The 21,877-nt window shown below is 42.3% G+C and overlaps 1 protein-coding gene across 1 annotated transcript in view; it reads left to right on the forward strand.

The window, feature by feature from the left end:
- The window catches only part of LOC147436962 (UDP-Glycosyltransferase superfamily protein), a 35,687-nt gene extending 20,910 nt beyond the window's left edge, over window positions 1-14,777 (forward strand). Inside the window, exons 4-8 of the mRNA XM_086486359.1 lie at window positions 11,742-11,847; window positions 12,547-12,709; window positions 13,378-13,538; window positions 13,608-13,774; window positions 14,371-14,777. Of these exons, the coding sequence (XP_086342485.1) occupies window positions 11,742-11,847; window positions 12,547-12,709; window positions 13,378-13,538; window positions 13,608-13,774; window positions 14,371-14,661 (888 nt within the window). The 3' untranslated portion in view covers window positions 14,662-14,777. The remainder of the gene's footprint in view (window positions 1-11,741; window positions 11,848-12,546; window positions 12,710-13,377; window positions 13,539-13,607; window positions 13,775-14,370) is intronic.
- The last annotated feature ends 7,100 nt before the right edge of the window (window positions 14,778-21,877 follow it).

Raw genomic sequence — 21,877 nt, forward strand, 5'->3', positions numbered from 1 at the left:
GTGACGACGATGGTGACGACGTTGACGACTTTAGGGCTGAAATCTGTGGTCTTCTAACTGCTGAATTTTGGGGCTGTTTCGGTGGCTGAAAATGACTGTTTTGACTGCGTTTTCGAGGGCTGAAAATGGGGGTCTTCTGCATGCATCTAGGGCTGAATCTGCTGCTGTCCAAGAAGGCTGAAAACGCTGACCATCTGCTGTATCAAGGGCTGGAAACCAAAAACGCTGGCAAATCTGGGAGCTTAAGCAAACACACTATGCCAATCTGGGAACTAGTTGGCGATGGTAGAAAAACTGGAAACGCCAAACTCTGGGGAACAATGGTTGATGATCAAAAACGCCAATGCTGGGTATGGGCGATGATGAGGACCAAAAACGCTGGGGGTACTGATGGGGGTTCTTGCTGAGAAGGTGGCTGTTGAGCGGGGAGCTCCTGCTGCCTCTTCTGCCATTTAGTGCTAACTTGGGTTTGCTTATATACAAACTTAGCAAAATTGCCCTACCTACTTTTGTTGGAAAGTCACTTAAAAATAATAAAATGAAAAATACCAAAAATAGGGAAAATAGGCTAAATGCACTGTTCCCTAACTGATTCTAATGGATTCTGATGGGAATATTGATGATCATGCTGTGCGCAACCAGAGGATATGCATCTACACTAAGTGACTGGGCATGCACGGTTTACGAATAGACTCACAAAAGTGCCAGATCACTTCTAATCTAGACTGACTGGACTGACTGAACCCTATTATGTTGTAGCTTGTCCACGGACACATAGGGTTGGATGTGTTACGTGACATCCCTCCTTTTCAAAGTGAGGTACTGGTACCGAATTGTATGGCGTCGAGGGAGATCGCCAATAGCATCCGGAATCCTGGAAGGGACTCTTCGCCGGCCCACTCTGAGATGTGGGTCGTGCGGTACTTGAACTTCATAAAGGTCTGCAATGCTTGCTTCTTTGGGCCGCGTCGAAAGCGACACAAAGTCTTCTGTGGCTCCTTTGATGCTTCAACTTCGTCTAGAGTCCTGCTTCGTCCATCTTCAAGAATCTTCACAGCTGAAAATTCCTGAAACCACTTCCAACACGAAAACATGAACATACCTATTCCTTGTAAAGTGAGTGGAAAAAATCTTGTCTTCCTCAAAGACTGTGCATGCAATGTAGATGAACAAAGAGACGGAGTGCCAAACCGTTCACCACATACACGCAAACAATGAGATCGAATCTTTCTCTTCTGATAAAAATCAATCAACTATGGCAAATCACATGGAAATGCCCACTCTTGGTACTCATACTTTCATGTGCTTGTTCGGAAACTGTGTCATGCCAAGGAAGAGACATGGATTGTGACTTCCTTACATAGATACCTTTCAGCTTTTCATGAAAAATCCGCATACATTCGTGCTCATTCATGAGTGAAAAGTGCTCAACATACAATATGTCATGCCTAGGAAAAGGGATCACATAACGATGTTGACTAAAATACAGGAAATGATCACGAATGAAACATTCGAACAATGCGTGCGTATCAATCATGCGAACACATAATACTCCCTGTAAGGGTTCTTTGGACCTAGGCTCGAGAGCCAAGATCGATCCTTTGTGATTGATCAAATCTGCAACGAGGTTAGCTTCGCTAGAAAAAGCATCCACTAACACATCATCCTTGTGAACAATCACATCTTTTTCATGCAACTCATCATGCTTGTGAGAAATCACATCTTGATCATGCAAAACATCATGCTTGTCTTTATCATCCAAATCATCATGCTAATCATTGTCAATCAAATCATCATGCTTTTCATCATCGTGCAAATCTTGTGTGTCATGCTTTGGAGAAAAAGAGACGGAGAGAGTCTCCTTCTCCTGAATCCTTTCAATCTTGTCCTGCCTATTAGCAATGAGAGATGGAGAATGAACAATGTCCTCTCCATGAATGACAATGGGAGAATCACTTTGGCATTGAGAGTGAAAGTGTTAGCCTCAAAATCAATGAGAGGGTTATTATCACGAAACCATCGAATGCCCAAAATCATATCACATCTTGAGAGAGGAGAAACAACAAATATTCTAGTGAAGGCAGCTTGTTGAATTGCAAACAACACATCAAGGCACTCTTCCGTGATGAGAGCGTCCATACCGGGAAGAAAGCTAGAGACCTCCATAGGAGATCTCGGACTAACTTCAAGGCGGGCTCTCTCAACAAGAGAGGGACTGAGCACATCATGCATACTACCTGGGTCAAACAATATGACAAAACGTTGCCCCAACGTACGACCATAACATTTAATGAGAGAATCATCAATGGGAGGGTCATGAGAAACTTGGGGCACACTCGTGTTATCATTAATTGCATTGACAGAGGAAGTGGGTTCTGTGGATTCTTTAGATTCATTCGATTCAAACTTAGGACATGTTCTTTTTATGTGACCCTTAATGTGACAATGAAAACAACGACCTTCCTTAGAATAAGTGCTTTGCTCTTTCGACGTGATGTATCTTCCTACAATTCCTTGTGCTACCTTTTCATATGGAGTAAGCTTAGGTTTAGCAATTGTGTTAGCCTTACCCTTAGATTCATTGGAAGAATTCTTTTCTGAGAGACTGTTGGAAGATTGGTTAGAAGAGTTACCATTCTTACCGTTCTTACCGTTCTGAGGGTTCTGAGAAGTCTGCGAGGTACTTGTGGAAGTCTTGTTCTCCTTAGGCTTTCCCTTGTTGTGCTTCATCTCCTGTGCGAGAGCAATCGCTACCGCCTTGTTGAGATCGATTGGATCGAGCACCTCGACATCATACTTGATAAACTCGTCCAATTCAAAGAGAACAGCCTCTTTGCGCTCATTATCCGATTTACGTAATTGAGTGCCTTGCTGCAAAATACGATTAGAAAAAGACATGACTGGCATACCATTTTGCTTGAGAGCACGCCAATCGTCCTTCAATTGTGCAATGTACTGAGGTGGCATAAACCGTGCCTTGACCTTGTCTTGGAAATCAGCCCAATTGAAGGAAAGGGGCGTGATTTCGTCGGCTTCCTCTAGATGCGCGGCTAGCTGTGCCTCTTGCCATGCGTGGTACCAATTGATGGCATCACCGGCAAGGTACATAGCTACCGTCAAAACTTTGCTATTTCCTGTCTTCTTAGTTGTCGCAAAATAAGCATTAAATTGATGCAACCAGAATGAATAACCGTAGCATCCATCTTACCATCATACTTACTGAAAGTCAACTTCTCTGTGACTAGGTTGTTGGAATCCGCATCATGGCTTGCACCACTTGATGAACTCTCACGATCTTTGGGTGGTTCGGTCTTCGAGGCTAGCACTTGTCGAAGCAATTCTTGAGTGCGTAGGTCTCTTTGAGCTTCACGCTCGGCCTCCCTTTCTGCTTTTCGTTCATTTCATTCATCGCGCTCGCGTTCGAAAGCAAGGCGATTGGTTTGTTGTTGTGCCAACGCAACTCGATTTGCTTCTTGTTGTTGTATTGCATTTCTTTCCTATCGTTCCAAAGTAATGCGAGTCGCTTCTTGTTGTGCCAGCATCATGTCCATCATTGACTTGACCATCATCTCCATAGGAGTTAGTGCAACTCGTGGCGTAGATGGCGAAGGGGGAGGGTCAAAAAAATTTCCTGGTGGGGAAAAATCTTCGCCGCCTCTCTCATACTCATCACCTGTATGCGAAGTATCCATTCCGCTTCGGGTGATAACCATGCACTATGATCTTTGGTCACGAGGAACTTGGGTTCTTGAGGGTCTTGGGTTCTTGAGGATCTTGAGGTTTTCCTTTTGCTTGCAAATCGCGTTTGAGAAGGATCTTCTCTTCACCCGAGTTCTAATTCTTTCCGTGGGCACACCCCTTGGCGGCCTTGCACTCACACCAAGGTTGCTTTTTCCCACCTCACGTCGATTGGCCGGCTGTTAAGCGCACGGTCTGCTCTCAATGAGTGAAAAGAGACACAAGGGGAGGTTGGACAAGCCCTTCTTTCTTGGGATTCCTGTCACTCTTCAAAAAACACGATTAGGAATCGACACGCCCAAGCGAACTTGGGTTCGTGCGACCGCAACAAGCAAAAAAAAAGTTCTTGTGATTCTTGTGGTTCTTTCCTTGAGTGATACAGAACATTGCCAAAGCTCTGATACCAATGTTAGGTGCAACGGAATGATTGTTTGCGCTTTGCTCAAGATGAGTGCTCCGAACTGTGCTCAAGTTTCCTTTTGTTCTTATGGAAGGGAGAGCCTTCCGTTCTTAATGAGAAAGTGCTATGATCACAAACAAAGTGAATGGACACTGTGCGTGCAAGTGTATGAGACTGAGAGATGAAGAGAGAAGAGAGATACGACACCAGAGACGCTGTAAAACCCTCCTCCGAAGGCCCCACTCTCGTCGGCGAGAGTGGCCTACTTATTGATTGCACAAGTGGTACAATGACGATGCAATGGACTAATGCAACCTGGGACTATGTCAGTGACGACGATGGTGACGACGTTGACGACTTTAGGGCTGAAATTTGTGGTCTTCTAACTGCTGAATTTCGGGGCTGTTTCGGTGGCTGAAAATGACTGTTTTGACTGCGTTTTCGAGGGCTGAAAATGGGGGTCTTCTGCATGCATCTAGGGCTGAATGTGCTGCTGTCCAAGAAGGCTGAAAACGCTGACCATCTGCTGCATCAAGGGCTGGAAACCAAAAACGCTGGCAGATCTGGGAGCTTTAGCAAAACCGCTATGCCAATCTGGGAACTAGCTGGCGATGGTAGCAAAACTGGAAACACCAGACTCTGGGGAACAATGGTTGATGATCAAAAACACCAATGCTGGGTATGGGCAATGATGAGGACCATCTTCGTAGAAGGCCATCTTCGTGTCCAACTCCTGTGTCGGGCTGTATCCATGTGCTCCTGGTATTTAGCTGAATCAGATCCTGACGAGTTATAAGGATCAAAGATGTCTTGGACTTGAGTTACACAGGCATAGAGACATTTTACTGAGGAGAGTTGGAGAGAGACAGTCCCAGAGACGGATTACACATTATTGGACACCCAGAGGAGCAACCAAAGGAGTAGCTACCATTGTAGAGCTCTGCCCGCACTCATACTACCACTACTGGCATTCTCATAGACCGAGCATTGGAGCTAGGGAGATCTAGGCGACCGCGATTGAGGAGAGGAGCTACACAGTATCGACAGAGACTACAGCAGAGGATTCGAGCCATACTTTCTCGACGTCCAGAGTGCAGATGAGGATGGATCTCTACCATATCTTCTCCCCCCCCTCCTCTCATTGCTCTACACATTGTACTGGGCACATTCACACATTCCCAGCTTGTAATAGTTGTATTTTTTGTTTCGGTTCTTTTTTATCCCGGACATGGTATCAGATTCACTATGTTGTAACAGCTTGGTCTCATAGGTCATTTTGGCCTTTTGAAGACGTTAATATATCATTTCATTTCTCTCTCTCTCTCTCTCTCTCTCTCTCTCTCTCTCTCTCTCTCTCTCTCTCTCTCTCTCTCTCTCTCTCTCCATCATTTGTTTTAGTGGGATATCCAGAGGATATGGATACAACCTATACAAGAGCTGCACACGAGGATGAATACATATAGAGAGCATTTTCTCCAGCTCACAGACGATGGGTTCCTATCTAGGCCTTCCTACGTGGACACTCACTTGTACCACGGCTTACAATGTGCTATTGAACAGATTCAGACATCATCACACTAATTGGAGATTGAAACTCACTGATTTTGAGGCATTTCAGCTGAAGCTAGGTTGTGACAGTTGTGCCAGAGAGAGCCAGAGATAGAGCTCCACTATATATAACGGCCTCGTATCTCATAGTACACTGTGCAATGACATATGTAATGTAACTCTGTCTCTGGCTCTAGATGATGTAAGTGGCACATCCTGCTATTTGCTGGTATCCCTCTGAATCTGTCAGTCTCAATCTCGAGCTGATGTGAGGATGTCCGTATCTGGCCAATGGCACAACGCAAACCATGAGAAAGATGTGTCTATATAGCTAGGTCGAATCACAAACCCATCCCGTGTGAGGTGGAGAAGATGCTCTCTATAGAAAGCCATCTTCGTGCCCAACTCTTGTACCGGCTCTATCCATGTCCTCCTCGTGCCCAGGTGGATCAGATCCTGATGAATGAGTCTACTTATCTCCACCCGTGTCAGAGACATCAAGGGTGCTTGTAGAGAGTACTGAAAAGGAGGCAGCCTGTCCATGGTGAAGCCATGTGTTTGAAACCATGATGTCATCTGTGCATACCGCTGTATCCCCCTGTAGAGCTAATTGTCTGGAGGACTCTAGGGCCAACCTGGCATATCTATCACTGGTAGTATCCCATAGGCTGCGTACAAAGGAGATTGATTTGGTAAGCGCCTCAATCTCCATAGGGGGGGGCAACTAACTCCGCTCGAATGATATCAAGCGGTACGAAGGCCTTGGCTCTAATCAGCCGAGATCATAGATACCAAGGGCCTCTCCATACATCTCCAACCATCTTGGCCTAAAGAAGGTCCCCAAACCTGCACCCCATATAGCATAGTAGAGGCAACCAAAGTGTCAAAAAGCCATAACTTTGTCCTAGGTTCCTAGACGTGAACTTGTGAACATATCCTCTCCAATCCTCCCAAAGCCGTATAAGCTCTAGTCAGTCTAGTCTTTGCTACTCTTCTCAAAGAAAATCTCGGCCTAGTAAAGACTACCCCCAGGTAAGTGTATGCATCTGTATACTCCACAATCTCTTGACCATATGTGAAAGTAGGTGCTGATCTCCTGATCCAGGTGTGGTGCTAAACACCATAACCTTGGTTTTACCAAGGTTTACACACAATCCACTATCCTCTACAAAACTGTGTAGTGCATCCAAATGTCGCTGCATACCCTCTGGTGAGTCAGATATCAACACAATATCATCAGCATATAACAACAATGGGATCCACGTCCTTGCCAGTTGGGCACCTCTGTCTGTTACCAACGTGTGACTACTATCTATCCTTTTTGTTGATTTCTTTCTTATTATTTATTTACTTTCACTTTTTGGAAACACCCCTCGGGAAATCTAACTGCCCTGCATTGCATAGCTAGTGTGGAACTATCCAGAGGGAGTCCAGGCCTGAGGGCAAGAGAGCACTAAGGTTGGACAAGGACTATGGTTAGCCAAAGTGGGGTCATTGACTAGCCAAAGTGGAATCCTTTGCTATAGAGGCTACATTTCAATTCTGGGTGTGGCTGCAGTGTACAAAGGGGGTCAGATGACCTAGAAAGATACAATGGCAGCACCTCCTAAAATTTAGGGAAATGCTATTTTGGGACCTGAAAATGTGTTTGCGTCATTACCTCCGGAATGACAAGGGGAACATTTTAGTACTCTGCCATGAAGTCAATTGGGCAACCGGTTGGGAGATTTTTAGGCGGCAACCCCGGAACGGGAAATAGGCTGTAAATGTGCCAAGTGGCACATTTCTGTGCACTTTCCTCATGCAAGAAGAAGTGGTGCTGAATTTATAGCTGGGAGGCTCATTCTGCAGTTTCCTGTCACAGGTTAAGAGCTATGGAGTGCTTCCTTTCCCTCTTATGTACAATGCGGTGCCAGGAGTGATGCCCTGCACGCTACGCACTGCCCTCTCTCTCCTCTATGGCAGTATGCTATGCCCCTCTAGTGGGCTTTTCAGTTGACCAATGTACAGTTGTGTGGGTTCATAGCGCGATTGCCGAGGCAAGAGCCTCTTGCACAGGTACTGGATTAGCTAGCGGCTAATCCCCCGTAGGTACAGGTGAATTCGGAGAGGTTTCACGCTAGAAAACTCGTCCGATTCAAAGGGCAAGTAGCCCTACAGGTGCGGGAGCTCGAGGACTTGCTACGGATGCGACCGGCACGCGAAACGGAGCCCGAAACAGTATATTACAGCCTGCTGTGTATTTTTGCAGGTTTAGGGTTTTGGCCCTAAACGGTCCCTAATACCCCCAGGAGGTTTGGGGACGCGAGGGGACCGCTGTACAGGTGATATGGTACATTTTTGGGGCTGAAAACAGAGAATTCAGCATGCTGCAGATTCTCGCCAGGTTTTGCAAAGTGCCCGTATGCGTCGGAAAAGTCATTCAATGCGTGGGAATACTAACTGTGAAGGGTCCTAGTACAATTATGTTGCCGAAATTGGGCCGGAACAGTTGAAATTGAGCCAAGTTTGTGGGGGGCAGCTTGTAGGGAACCACAGCGTTTATTCCCTCTTTTAAACAATAAAGAAATACCGAAAGGGGCGCCTAAGTTAGGGGCCAATCTGGTGTCGGTCCTCTCATACAGGTGCAATCTAGCAGCCTGTATCCCTCTCCCCTTTGTTGTGTCTTGAAAGTACAGGTAAAGTGGGCGACAAATTAAATGGGTGAAAGCAAATAAGGTTTAAGTCTAAAGTCTACCGCCCTTTTTGGATTAAACAGGCCGGTTTCATGATCCCAGTCAGTAGAGTGGTGCACTCCTCCACTGAGAGGCCTGTACTAGATGTGCCAGTTGTGCCTTCCCATAGAGGGTCCCATATCTCCTTTGTATAAACGAAATCAGTCTCTGGTGTTAATGTATTAACGGGTGTGTGACCTGCCTCCTGATGTCTGGGTTGTACTATATTGAAATGAAACGGACAGTGTCAAGAGAGCATGATCCACCGCTACGCCCACTAGCCTAGCTCCCACTGTGAAATCCTGAATGCAAGGGACAAAGCTCGGTTGTCATAACATAGTCCACTGTACTAGCCCCATGTCTGTGTGGAAAGCATGTGAAACCGGCTGCTCCAGGAAATCGCTGTAAGCCATTAAGTATGGCTAACCCATGTGTAGTCGTCATCTCCATGAGGTATCTCCCATACTCCGTCTGCTCTCTGTCAAGTGAGCATCTGTCAAGCCCCAACTCACCCACATCCAGCTCTCTAAGCATCTCATGTGAAGTGTCATAGAAGACTGTCTAAGAGTTGCCCGTTCGGGCATTGAAGTCCCCTAGGAGAATGGTATCACCATCCCTAGAAAACTCCCATATGTCACCGTCGAGTATAGAGAAAGGCGACTGCCCTCTGGACGCAGCATATACTGACGTACTGGGAGGAAAATAACATATGGCAATGTATAGAAATCGACCTGTATCAGCTCTCAGCTCCTGAACCTCTACTCTCATGCTCAGATCTCGTAGTTGTCCTGTGGGCTGTCTCCCATCGACATGTGGCATCACCTGTCCAGGGGCCTGGTGAGTCTCTGAGAAGAATACAATGTCCTCGTCTTTGAAACTGTCCTCAAATGCACCAACGTCCAACCTCATAGACCCATTACAATTCCAAGTAGCAATCTTCAGTGTGGTCCCATAGGTCTCGCACTGTCATGCAACGCGCCGCTCTACAATCACCACTCGACCATCTCTGTAGAAGGCTATCTTTCCCTTCTCCCTTGCCGCTGTAATCTCTGGCATTACCTCTCTCATATGTGCGAGCTGTGAGAGAGTAAGGTCATCGCCAAGGAAAATACCGGTCTTCTTGAGAGTAGGCCTCTTCCTCAAGAATTCCTTCTTCTCTTCCAAGGAGGGAAAGCGTAGTATGAGAGCTCTCTCCTTTGAAGACTCTCCCGGGCCATCACTTTTCTTGCCTACTCTCCATGCCTTTGTGTGCAAAGGCTTCTCCACCCCCATCATGGATGTGAGGCTTGTGACCTCTTTCTCCACATTGTTTATGTCCTTGAGGCCGGTCACTCTCACATGTAGAGCCTGCATCCGCCTTCTTTGTTCCTCTTCGAGGGTCATGTTGATAAGCGTCGGTGTACAAGGAGCTTCCTTATCTTTCCCTTTCTTGGCGACCTCAATCCGTTTTTCGGCCTCGTCGGCCTTCTTCTGTGTCTTTGTTATCATATCCGCCCATGAAGACGTCTTCGCCACATTCAGTTTCTCTTCCTCTTTGATCATCCTTACCTTGTGTGTGGGCATGAATGCGGTTTTTTGAATGGTTGTCTGTGTGTGTTTGTTCTGTTTACATGTGTATGTTTGTGTCTGTTTTTTCTGTTCGCGAGGGAGTATGTGTGTGAGATTCTGATGTGCGGGTGTGTGAGTTTCTGCTGTGTTTTGTGGTTGTTGTGGATTTGCATGTGTGTGTCTGGTTGTTGGTGTCTGTGTGTTTTGTATGTTTTGTGAGTTCATGGCTGGTGTCTGCGACTGTGCTCTCGACATACACTCTTCACTGCCTCCTCTTCAAGAACAAGCTCAGCATGGTGGGGCCGCTGCAGATCGTCCGTGACATTGACCGCACTGCTCCTCTCCCGCTTTCGACTTGTTTGACAGTGCACTTTTCGGATTTGGCCCACCCGGTACTGCTACCTGTTCCTCCAACCGGATTTGTGGAAGTTACAGCAGGCTTCGTCGTGTCAGGCGACTCTTCTGGTCTCCTTTGGCTGGCCTTTCTTCGGGGTTTGCAATGGCTCTCTCTGGTGCTTTATCAGCTTCTTCTCGCCCATCCTCTTCATTGCTGGGCTGGATTCTTCTTAGAGCTCTGCGGTTTTGGATAGCCTTTGCTATCCCCTCACCATCTACTGGTGGACTCCATCTTCGACAGTGCTGAGGTGCCTATCTTTCAGAGGCTGGTGCAGCTCCATCCTCCTCTCGGCTCTCACCTAGTTCCAGGGGCACTTTTTACCCTCACTAGGAGGGGTTTTCCCCCCCTGGTTTTTTCAGTTTTGTAGCCTGCAGGCATTAGTCTCCAGTTTTTACAGTTTTTGATGGGCTTCAGTTTGCAAAGGTTCTATGCCATTTGGCAGCCTTGTACTTTGCCTTCGGGCGGTTGTATAAGTTTTACTTCCCTTGTAGGCGCACAGAGAGAGAGAGAGAGAGAGAGAGAGAGAGAGAGAGAGAGAGAGAGATTGAATTATCGTCCACGGAGGTCAGATATGACCTATGGGACCGGACACAAAAACAGTACATTGTCAGATACATCTCAGTTAATGATTGAGGGTCCATCGAGGGGTGAACAAAAAGAGAATATAAAATGACCAAAGCCTAAGGAGGGGTAGATGAGGAGGAAGCCGGTTTGGGAGTTCGAAACTCCTGGATAATAGCTTTGCCTCCTCGATAAACTGCGCCTCTCGCATCTTTTGTAGTTCTGCCTTCTTCTGCTTGAGTTGGGCGGGAGTAAGGTCTTTTGCAAACCAGATTTCAGTGTCTTTAAGAAGCCTCGATTGCTCGAGGAGTTTGATTTGGTCCGCCTTGGTCTTGAAAGTGACGATTGCATGGTTCGTACGGTGTTCATGTGTAAGGGAGTTGATTGTGACTAGATCCCACTGTATCATGTGGGTTGCGGATTGGATGCGGGCAAAGGACTCGTTGTTGAGATCCCCCTCACCTTGCCAGTTGCTTGGAAGCCCACCAATGCGGACATTGAGAGCTATACTATCTTGCCGTTGTTGTTCGAGTAGCGTGGACGTCACACGATCGTCGACCTTGTGGAGGATGACTTGTTGCACTTGATTCTTGACCGTATTGGTGAGAGAGGTCTCCACCTCTGCTTTTGTTTTGTTGATCTTGACTTCCATCTGTTCCATCGCTTCCGTCTTGGAGTTCTCTACTACGGTGAGCCTAGCCTCGATGACCACCAGTCTTTGTTTCAGCTCATCGTTCTCCTTGCGGAGTCTTTCGACTTCATGTTGGAGAGAGAGAGAGAGAGAGAGAGAGAGAGAGAGAGAGAGAGAGAGAGAGAGGCTTTTCTTTCTTTGCAGGTCATATTCTATTGCCATTTTCCTGATCTTCTTCTTGCCAAACATACAAACCGTCTTAGGAAACTTTACAGGGCACCAATTGATTGGGTTGAAGAAGAGACAACAGGTAAGCAATCAGTCGTTATAATGAAATGGTTAATATGCTGGGAGCGGATATGCTGAACAAGTAAATGTAACTGGAGACAGAAATTCTATGTAACTATAAATGTTTATTCAGTATAACCTCAATAAACTGCAAGAGCGTTAGGATTTTCTAGATTGACGGCTACAAAGAAGCTTTTGATCTATATGAAGGCTCCAATCATGCCCCGTCTTTCTCCTCCAACATTGTGGTTTTGTTAATTATGTGTAGCTCTGTATTCATCAAATTATGCATGGCCTATTCTTATTGTTAGTATTTTTTTTGAAAAATTGCCTGGTGTGTGCATGTGTGCATGCACTCATAGTCCATAAGATTTTGTTTTGGATTTAATTGTAAAGGAGGGCCTCTTTTTGATGCGCCTGTTGGAAGTGTGTTTTCCTATCCCTCTGGTTGTACTATATTGCATGAGAATTTGAAAAGTGTTTCTAACAAAGGATGATACTTTTTTATGGAACTTTATTATATAGAATGTGTTCTGCTAGTTACTCAAAGAGGAGTCTCTCTAGGTTTTCACAAAACTGTGTTTGTCAAAGATTTCCTTTTTATTTGGCTTCATAGAGCTCTGCTGCTTTTTGTAGAAAGTATATTTCAACCAGGGGTTATTTCTTAAAAGAGTTCCTTCTGTGAAGGAAAATGATTTACCATTGATTGATGTTCTTGCAGGAATGGCTGATTGTGTACTGGTTAACAGCAAGTTCACAGCGTCTACATTTGCTTCAACATTCAAAACTTTACATGCAAAAGGAATCAGGCCTGAAGTCCTTTACCCTGCAGTCAACATTGATCAATTTCAGATCACCTCGTTAGTGCTGCAAAATAATCAAGAGTAATGGAACTACCATCTTTAACAATCTTAATGTGTGGCTGAGTTAATGTGATTGTCCAAGGTACGTAAAGTCCCAGACTAGGCACTTATGAATTTGTGAACTAGGAACCCTCCTGTTGTCTGGATAAGGATCAATTGTAATGTCTAGAAAACACGAGTAACGAGTTTCTGTTTCTGAAGGGGTGTAGGCATTTTGTCCAACATATGGACCTACAATGTACATCATTCCATTGCTTCAAAAGGACGTTGTAGCATGTACTTGCCATCAGGTTGAAGTCTGTTGTGTTTGTTGCTTGGTTCTAAGATTTGGAATGCAGATGAGAAATAGTTGTGTAGATCTAAAACCACAACCTTCACCATGCTTAGAAATGTAACTTCGTATTTTCTTGGCTAAGACTTTCTGCTTCGTCACAATGCTTATAGTTGTTCCGCCAAGGGGTGTTAAGGCTCTACCTAGGTTTAGAGTGCGCTTTTTGGCCATTTATTTGCTTTAAAAGGGACATTTTGCTTTTCGGCCATTTATTTGCTTTAAAAAGGACATTAAAAGCAGAAAAATCATGTCTTGTCAAGGAAACATGGTAGAGAGAGCTTAGCATTAACGTTACTTCAAGAGGGTAGATATCATCTGTTCTTTGTTGTACTCAAAAGGTTTCTGTTTCTCATCTTAGGCCCTTCTTTCTCTCCATCAACCGTTTTGAAAGAAAGAAAAACATAGGCTTGTCCATAAAGGCATTTGGTTTATTGCTCGATTCAAACAATCAAAAGCAAGGTGATAGCAGTCAAAAGCAAGGTGGTAGCAGCTACAGAAGATTGAAGCTTGTGATTGCAGGTAATTGTGGCTTCAAGGTGGTGATGACTTACCGCTTCATGAAAAAGCTAATTGCTCTTTTACTTGCAGGTGGCTATGATATAAGGTTGAAAGAGAATCGTGATTACATGAGAGAACTTATGGACCTTACTGAGGAAAAAGGAATCAAGGACCATGTTGTGTTTATGCCATCATGTTCCACAGAAAAGAGAGACGAGCTGCTCGCTACTTGCTTATGCCTTATCTACACGCCAACAGTAAGTGCTGAAGTATGGAAGTTATTTTTTTCTATTCAGAGAAATGGTAGTATGTCCATTTCAGTCCATTATTCTCTAGCTTTTAGGACAAGCTTATGAGGATGTGGGTGTTAGCATAGTTCACCAAATAAAAGTACATGTCTTTTTTGGATAATGGTGGGCTGGGAGGTGAGTGAAAACCAACCAGGTGTTAACTTGGTTGATTGGAAGGGTAAGATGACATTGTGGGTGCATTTGCAGTTAGAAGCTGGAGGTGAGTGTTGCTAGCACAATGTAGAGAGAGAGAGAGAGAGAGAGAGAGAGAGAGAGAGAGAGAGAAGAAGAAGGAAAGAATTTTAACGTCGTAGGAAACTATCCTGAGAGAGAGAGAGAGAGAGAGAGAGATCCATTACAAGTGTGTATGTCCTTGTACATCATGGTTCAAAAGTATAGTAGTTTCGTGGCACTTTACATGTGCCTCTGTGTTACATTAACCCAACTATGCATGGCTGTGAAGGAACTTGATTAATATCATATCCCATAAAAGAAAGTTTGTACCTTATTAAATTGTTATTGTATGACAATCAAGATTCACAACATCGTCTTATCTTGGACAGGATGAGCATTTTGGAATTGTGCCTTTGGAAGCTATGGCAGCACAAAAGCCTGTCATTGCCTGCAATAGCGGAGGACCCAAGGAAAGTATAGTTCACAGTGTGACGGGGTTCCTATGTGAGCCAACACCTGAATATTTCTCCTCAGCAATGAATATCATACTTAGTGACCCTCAAATGTCCCGTCAAATGGGCATGTCTGCTCGAGAGCATGTGAAAAAACATTTTTCTAGACATGTCTTTGGGGTGAATTTGAATGCCCTTGCCGTCAGACTTTTGAATCAGAGTGGATAGATAACAAGGTAATCAACACAAAACACCATCAACCCACTTAAGAAGATGAAGGTTGGCATCTTGTTATTCACCAGTCAAAATATACCATTCATGAATAGCTTAACTGATGGTGTCCACTCTCTCTGTCTTTTGCTCTGGGGTGCTTTCAACATGACTATTGGAAGATAGTTGTAGTGAACTAGTCATACTAGCGGTACTGGCACGAAGGTGAATGGGAAGCACACCTCTAATTGGAAGAAAACATTATCAAAGATTATCGTTTTACAGCACTCACTACTTTTTTGCTTTTTGGAGCCAAGAAGATAAAAGTAATAAAATAGTGAATTCTTAAAGGTGTATGTCACACTTGGTTGAGACCAAAGTTGACCCAAGGGTTAATGTGAATTTCTCTAAGCCCCTTTTATTTACAATGATGGAGGATATCATTCATTTATAGGATTCAACTTTGAACAATTGTAGCTTCGCATTTGTCTCCAAGGTTTTTACTCTATTTCTAATTTTTCATAAACATAGAATGTATGTTAAGTTTGTAATATACCAAGATGTTTCTTCATTAACAAAAAAAATATGTGGCACTAGATTGTTGAATTCTTCTTGTACCTTTGCCCTTTTACAAGGAGTCGCATTACATATACAAGTACTTGTGTTATACAACTTGGTCGCATTGAAGCTTTTATTTCCCATTTGTGTAACCAGCATGAATGAGTATATGAGTAAGCAAATTAGTATATGAAGAAGGGTGACTCCATTTATGGTTATTTAACGAAGTATAAAACATCTCAAAGAGCAGCTGATTGTTGTCGATAAAGTTGTTCCATATAGTTCCATTGTGTAGATTGTCTTAGATTCCTACTAGAGTTGCTTCAATTGGGAGAGTTAAGATGATGGATGGTTCGAATGCTCTTAAGTTTAGAGTGCTGGTTTTTTATCCTCTACAAGAGGATTAGCCCCAACAAAACATGTCTAATATGCATGAAACGTGAGTTGGTCTATGTAATTTTTGCAGATTGCCAATGATTCTTTACATAATCTACTTGAATGTAATGTGGATTCTCAGTGAAAAATGTTAAACATTAGTTGGCTGCCATGCAATCACAATAAAGTGCTATTGTCACAAAAAAAAGTCCTTAGATTTTGATAAAAAGGCTACTGGTACTAAATGGGACTTAATTTGAAACATAAGCCTAATGGTGGTAGTGAATGCTCCAAAGAAAGGCTTGTTGCAAAGGCTTATGCACTTGAACAAGTTGTAGATTTTGATGAAACCTTTGCTCTGACTTCTCTTATGATAGCCATTCATAGATGTGTGCATTTGCAATGCAATACAGTAGAAAAATACATGTGTTGCAATAATTCCAAATGGTAACCTACAGGGGGAGATGTTTGTAAGGCCTTCTTGTTGATGAAGAGAAGTGTTGGGAACTTAAAACTAGTCTCTACCATCATTTAAACAAGCTTCTAATTTTCACAACCAAAATGATGAAGTGAAACTTTGAATTTAAATATGATTGATTCAACACGAGTCTAGCACATTAATGGTACACAATTGATGATGTGCTACACGAGAAACCAATTTTATTAGGGTTTCAAATTCAATGTGAAAATGGTTGTAGTAACACTAATGGAACAATTTATCATTGGCTTGTGTCACTTGTGGGGAGTTTAGCAATGGCTTACGTCTCTTATTATTTTAGTTCCTAAATGGTTTCCTTTTGTAGGTTTGGACTTGCATTCATGATTAAATCATATCTTTGTGGAAGTCTTTAAAATAATTAGAATTTTAGCTTTTTGCAAGTGTAAGAAACATCAAAGGGGCTTATCTTTCTTTGCTAGGATGAATGTCCTTGAGAGTGAGTGGATTGGAATTTAATGTAGTGGGGAGCAAAGGGATCCATGGCACATAAATGTCACAAAATCCCAAGTGTCATGGTGTGGAATGAATAGCGTGTACACAAAACCCACCTAAGTGTGATAATTAGACCATATGGCTTGGGTCGGGGGGGTTTGCGAGTTTGAGTTGCACCATGGCCATGTTGACTTTCCCCCAAATTTGCATTTTGGTTAGGTTTATTTTACCTTCTGCCTTGAGATTCACGCAATACCCGTCATCATTGATCCCTTCTCTCACTAGGTGTCAATATCATGGAATGAGTGTCATACTTTTTGGTTTTGTGAATCGAGCATTGCAAGTTCAATGTGGTATATGATAAGACATATACTATCATTGGCTTAAGGAGGGATCAACTAAGACTCATGATTCATCCATGAGCAACACCCAATGATGCTTTTTTGTTAATCCAATAAAGGGATCCTCCCCTTCCTACCCAACAAGAGAATCGACCAGGAAAGAGTCATCAAAGCCACTCAAGTTTAGAATGCTCACAAGAACCAATTAATGAACTTTGTATCATTTTTTAAATTCACCAGCATAAATGGGGACCACTTGATTAGATATTAAAATGACTATAGCCTTTAATGTCTACATGTGCTACATGAACTAAAGTTTATTGTGTTGGAGTGGTACTTGAAAATCACCATTCAAGCTATGAAGAAAGGTTACTTGTCGAGATAAAAAGGAAAAAGCACACACCACAAAGGAACATGGTATGATGCTAAGCAGGACTAGAAAAAAACATTTTCCTATCCAAAGAAATTAAGGGCAAACTTGAAAGTTCCCCGGTTTTTACATCAAAATTTGAAGCTCGATATTTACAATATTGTAAAACTTTACCGTTTTTATTCAACACAAGCTCAAAATTTGGCCAGGACTTTTGCAATTTCAACCGATTGAAAATACACTAAACCTCCAGTTTTTCCTAACACTGATGCCAAGGACTACGAGTCAATGAACCTTGGGTAGAGGTTGGTCCAATCCTTTTACTCTCTACAAGATTTTATCCCATCTCTTCCTCTCCTCTGTTTCTATTTGGAAGCTGGTGACAATTGGACCTGTCCTTTAAAAAACTAAGCTAAAGCAAGACGGAGAGACATTAGTGGCTTCTCTAAATAAAATCATTAATGTTTAGATTCCCACAACCCCCCTCTTGCCTTCCTTATTCACTTGTAGACATGCACATGTGTGTGTGTGTGTGTGTGTGTGTGTGTGAGAGAGAGAGAGAGAGAGAGAGAGAGAGAGAGAGAGAGTGTGTGCATGCGCGCACAAGGAGTTTTCGATGACGAAGAAGGGGTAGAATGTTGTACACACTTGATGCACACAACACATCCTTGTTGAAGGATTGTTATTCCCTTGTATTCCTACTTGCTCTAGTTTTCTAAATCGCCATCTAAGCTCTACCTTCAGAGCGCATGGGTGGATGACCCCATCACTTTGTAATAGTGTGCTAATCTAAAGTTTTTGATTTGCCACCACTAATCTACTTTGCAACGTATCTCTCTCTACTCTCCTTGCTGCTAGATCCTTATTGTATGCCGCATTTCTCACAAAGTTTTCCCTTATGTAAATTTTCAATTTAATAAAGAAACCCTTCGTATAAATAAATACGATTGATCATCTCTTTAAAAAAGATCCTAATATAAATAGTATATGTTCCAACTAAGAGCAGAGGATGTTATTAAAAAGCAAACTAGACTAAGTTGTGACCATTTCAATCAATTTTATATATTTTCCAACATCTAAACATACTACATGTTACAATACATACCTAACAACATTTTTCGACAAATCATTTTATTATAATGTAAGCACTAATTAAATGTATAGCTCTTCCAATGTCTACAACCGGATCCATCTACAAATCCATCTATAGAAACTATGTGGTTACAACAAAACACTTAAACAAACTACTATATACAAATCCGAATTTACTTAAGTAAACATTAAAGAAACTATTTGCATTGAAATGAAAATTTCAAAGCCAATTATTTGAACTTAAAATGAATTTGAAAAACAACTAACTATGCATTTTTAAAATGTAGTAAACAAGAAGATAAAAGTGAAAGGATTGAGTGTGATTAGCTCTAAGGTATGTTGTACTTTGGTTGTGTGTGTGTGTGTATGTGTGTGTGTGTGTGTGTGTGTGTGTGTGTGTGTGTGTGTGTGAGAGAGAGAGAGAGAGAGAGAGAGAGAGATGCAAAATGAAATTTAGTTGACTTGTAATTAATCAAAAATCCACAACCATAGTTCAAATCCATCCAATTGTAGCATCAGTGAGTAGAATTAAGGTCAATTTTCATTCAAAATTTAACCACAATGCTTGTATATTCTACACGTCTTTGAGTTAACCAAAACGTTCCTCTTTCCATCAAAACGCCATACAATATAACCATTGTTTGCAATCTCTAACAAAACTTAAAATTTTCTCCTCTTTCCATCAAAATTGTTGGACTCACTAACACATGCCACTCATGCTATGCACACATGCTATAGATTGTAACCCACATGCTTCTTGTTGTACCCCACATGCCACTTGTCTTCTATCATATGTGGTGCATATCCCTCTACCTTTATTTCCACCTCTCATCTTGAGCTTATAAAGCCACTATGCAAAGCTTGTATTAAATCTCTCTCAATTCTCTAATCAATAAAGAAAGTACATTCCATTGAGTACACTCTATTCAATTTATCTATTCTCTATTGCTATGGTGTCTACACAATGATGAATGTCACAATGATTTATCCACTATAGTTCTTACATGTGGTATCACAACTAACACGTACTTAGCCTTTCCTAATTACATTGGTTATATCCCTATGCTAGACTTAGCATTACCTCTCTTTAAGCACTAAGTTGATTCATAACACTTTAGGCTAATTGCTACTCATTTGTAATTATCTCTAGCATTGGTCTTTGGACACGTCTATATGGCCACTACCCTTGCCAATTATTAGTGGTAATTGTAATGAGCATTAGGTTATATATATAAAAAATTCTTTATTGAACTTGCTTTGATTGCATTTTTACGCTTGCATAATACTATTACGTGCATGAGAAGTCTCCTTCAAGATCTCTCCAACAAATACACCCATGCCTTATCTACCCCAAGCATCAAGCAATGGTGATCTTAATTAAATCTTTATGTTTTTCTGATTGATTTTCTACTCATAATCATCTTGATTGTGTGTGTTCTCCTTGAATGTGTGTGTGAGTGTGTGTCTTTGACGGCAAAAGGCCTCTTCGATGCTTATTATATAAGTCCTACTGGTGGTGGAACCCTTGTCTCACTAGGGTCCAAGAGACGTCTATTTTGCCAGCTTGTCGTAATGCCTTGTAGCTCTCAACTATTCGATCGCGCCCCTACAAAGCCCTTTGTCTGTCAATCAAAAGCCCCCCTTTGAATGTTTTGCTATTACCCGCTCAATCGGGTTTGAATATTTCCTCAAATATGCTTCATAATCTCTTTTTAGGTCCACGGGCCTCTGCTCCTGCGTGCACCCTCAAGGCTTCAACCTTAGCCGAAGGCCAAATCTCACCACTTCAACTCAATTTGAGTATTCATTCAAATCTGCCCATTTAAGGCACTACTCCCATGGCCCCTTAGCCTCACACCCTTTCATTGTTGGCCAAGCTTACCTTCCCACAGTTCCTTTGTCCTCTTATTGGTGCTATTTTGGCACTAATGCCCCAGTTCCACAAAAGAAGCAAGAGGAGCTTCCAAAGACATTGAGCGTCAATGTCTCAACATATTTTTCAGAGCATTGGAATAGAGATTCAAAAACTGAAATTATTTCTCCTCAAATGGCTCCATTTTTTCTTGTTTATAATGATGACATAGCTATTCTTTGGTTGTAAATCTCACTATGTATATTATATTTGAGCTGAAGGATTTACCCTATTGCATTTTACAAATTCATAAAAGGTCAGCCATTGCCAATTTTGATTTGTTAAGATAGCCCTATATGCACAATGTCCACCAAGAATATAGAAAAATTCAATGGCAAAGGGTGCACACCTGGAAGACCAAAGTGAAGGGGATGCTCATGAAGAAGAACGTTTGGAGCATTGTGAAGCCACCACTCGTTTTAGCGAAAGCCTCAAAAAAAACTTTGAATGCTCAACAACAACCCAAAGACGAGCAAGCACTTGGAATCATCATGACGACACTAGGATATGACTTCATCCACCACATTAATGATGTTGTATCCACTATTCATGGTTGGCAAACCCTAAAGCGTCTATTGGGTGCTTGAGGTAAGCACTCCAAGATGACCCTTAAATCCAGCTGTGGTCTCACCATGCAAGGTCAAGATGATGTTGCTAGCCTTGTCAACAAACTTAAGAGTCTTAACCCAACTCATTTATGTTAAGGTACAAGTTTGAGATGAGGATAAAATAGCCATTGTCATGAAAATTATTTTCTGACTTTTATAAGCATTTTCCATCTTCAATTGGCAACTTAAGTATGGGAAAAATAAATGAGACAAGAGAAATTGATTAACGCACTTATAGATTTATTTAGGTCAAATGCTTGAGACCAAAGGAGAAAAGTCTGTAAAAGAGCAAGGATAATTGCTATTTAATTATCTCAAGTCAAAGGTACAAGTCAAGATAGGATAAGTTTATCCCGAGCAACCTTGATCAAAGGTACATGACAAAGGGGACTAATTAGAGCAATTATAGTAGTCTAAAAATAAAAGCTAGCCATGTAAATTATAATTAATTAAAGTTACTCATTAGATTCCCAAGTACGAAGTTAAAAATCCTTAAGGTAAAGTTAAAACTTACGAGTGTCGGTCTAAATTTAGCAAGTTTCGAGACTAGCTTTGGGATACCTCCAAAGCACTATGCTAAAGTTTTGCAAAGGAGGTGAAGCTCTAAAGCCCAAGGGTGAGTAACATTTACTAGAGTCTGTCCTAATTTAGTAGGTTTAAGATTTGCAGGTAGGCTCTAGCTTGGGTTAGCTTCATAAAGCCTCCTAAGGATAGTGCAAATGTCTTGCATATTAGCTAGGCAAATTAAAGAGAAAATTCCCCTTTCATAATCTATTTCTGAATGTGATTGAAAGAAAATATATTCTCTAACATTGGTATCAAAGCTAAGGTTTCTATAAAAGGTTTAGGTTTTTCATTGCCATAGGGTAAGTGGGACTAGGATTTATTGTCCCGGTTGTTTCCCTCCCCAAAAGTGGGTGGACAATTTAATGATTTTTGGCTTCCATAACTCCTGCATACAATAATGGAGTCTTGTTAGACTTGCCTATGGCTAAACCATTATTGAGCTATTTGCCGCTTTTGATAGGAACTGGTGTCAACCTGGCA

This window comes from Adiantum capillus-veneris, chromosome 17 (assembly GCF_014529385.1).
Source record: "Adiantum capillus-veneris isolate H3 chromosome 17, ASM1452938v2, whole genome shotgun sequence".
Lineage (NCBI taxonomy): Eukaryota > Viridiplantae > Streptophyta > Polypodiopsida > Polypodiales > Pteridaceae > Adiantum > Adiantum capillus-veneris.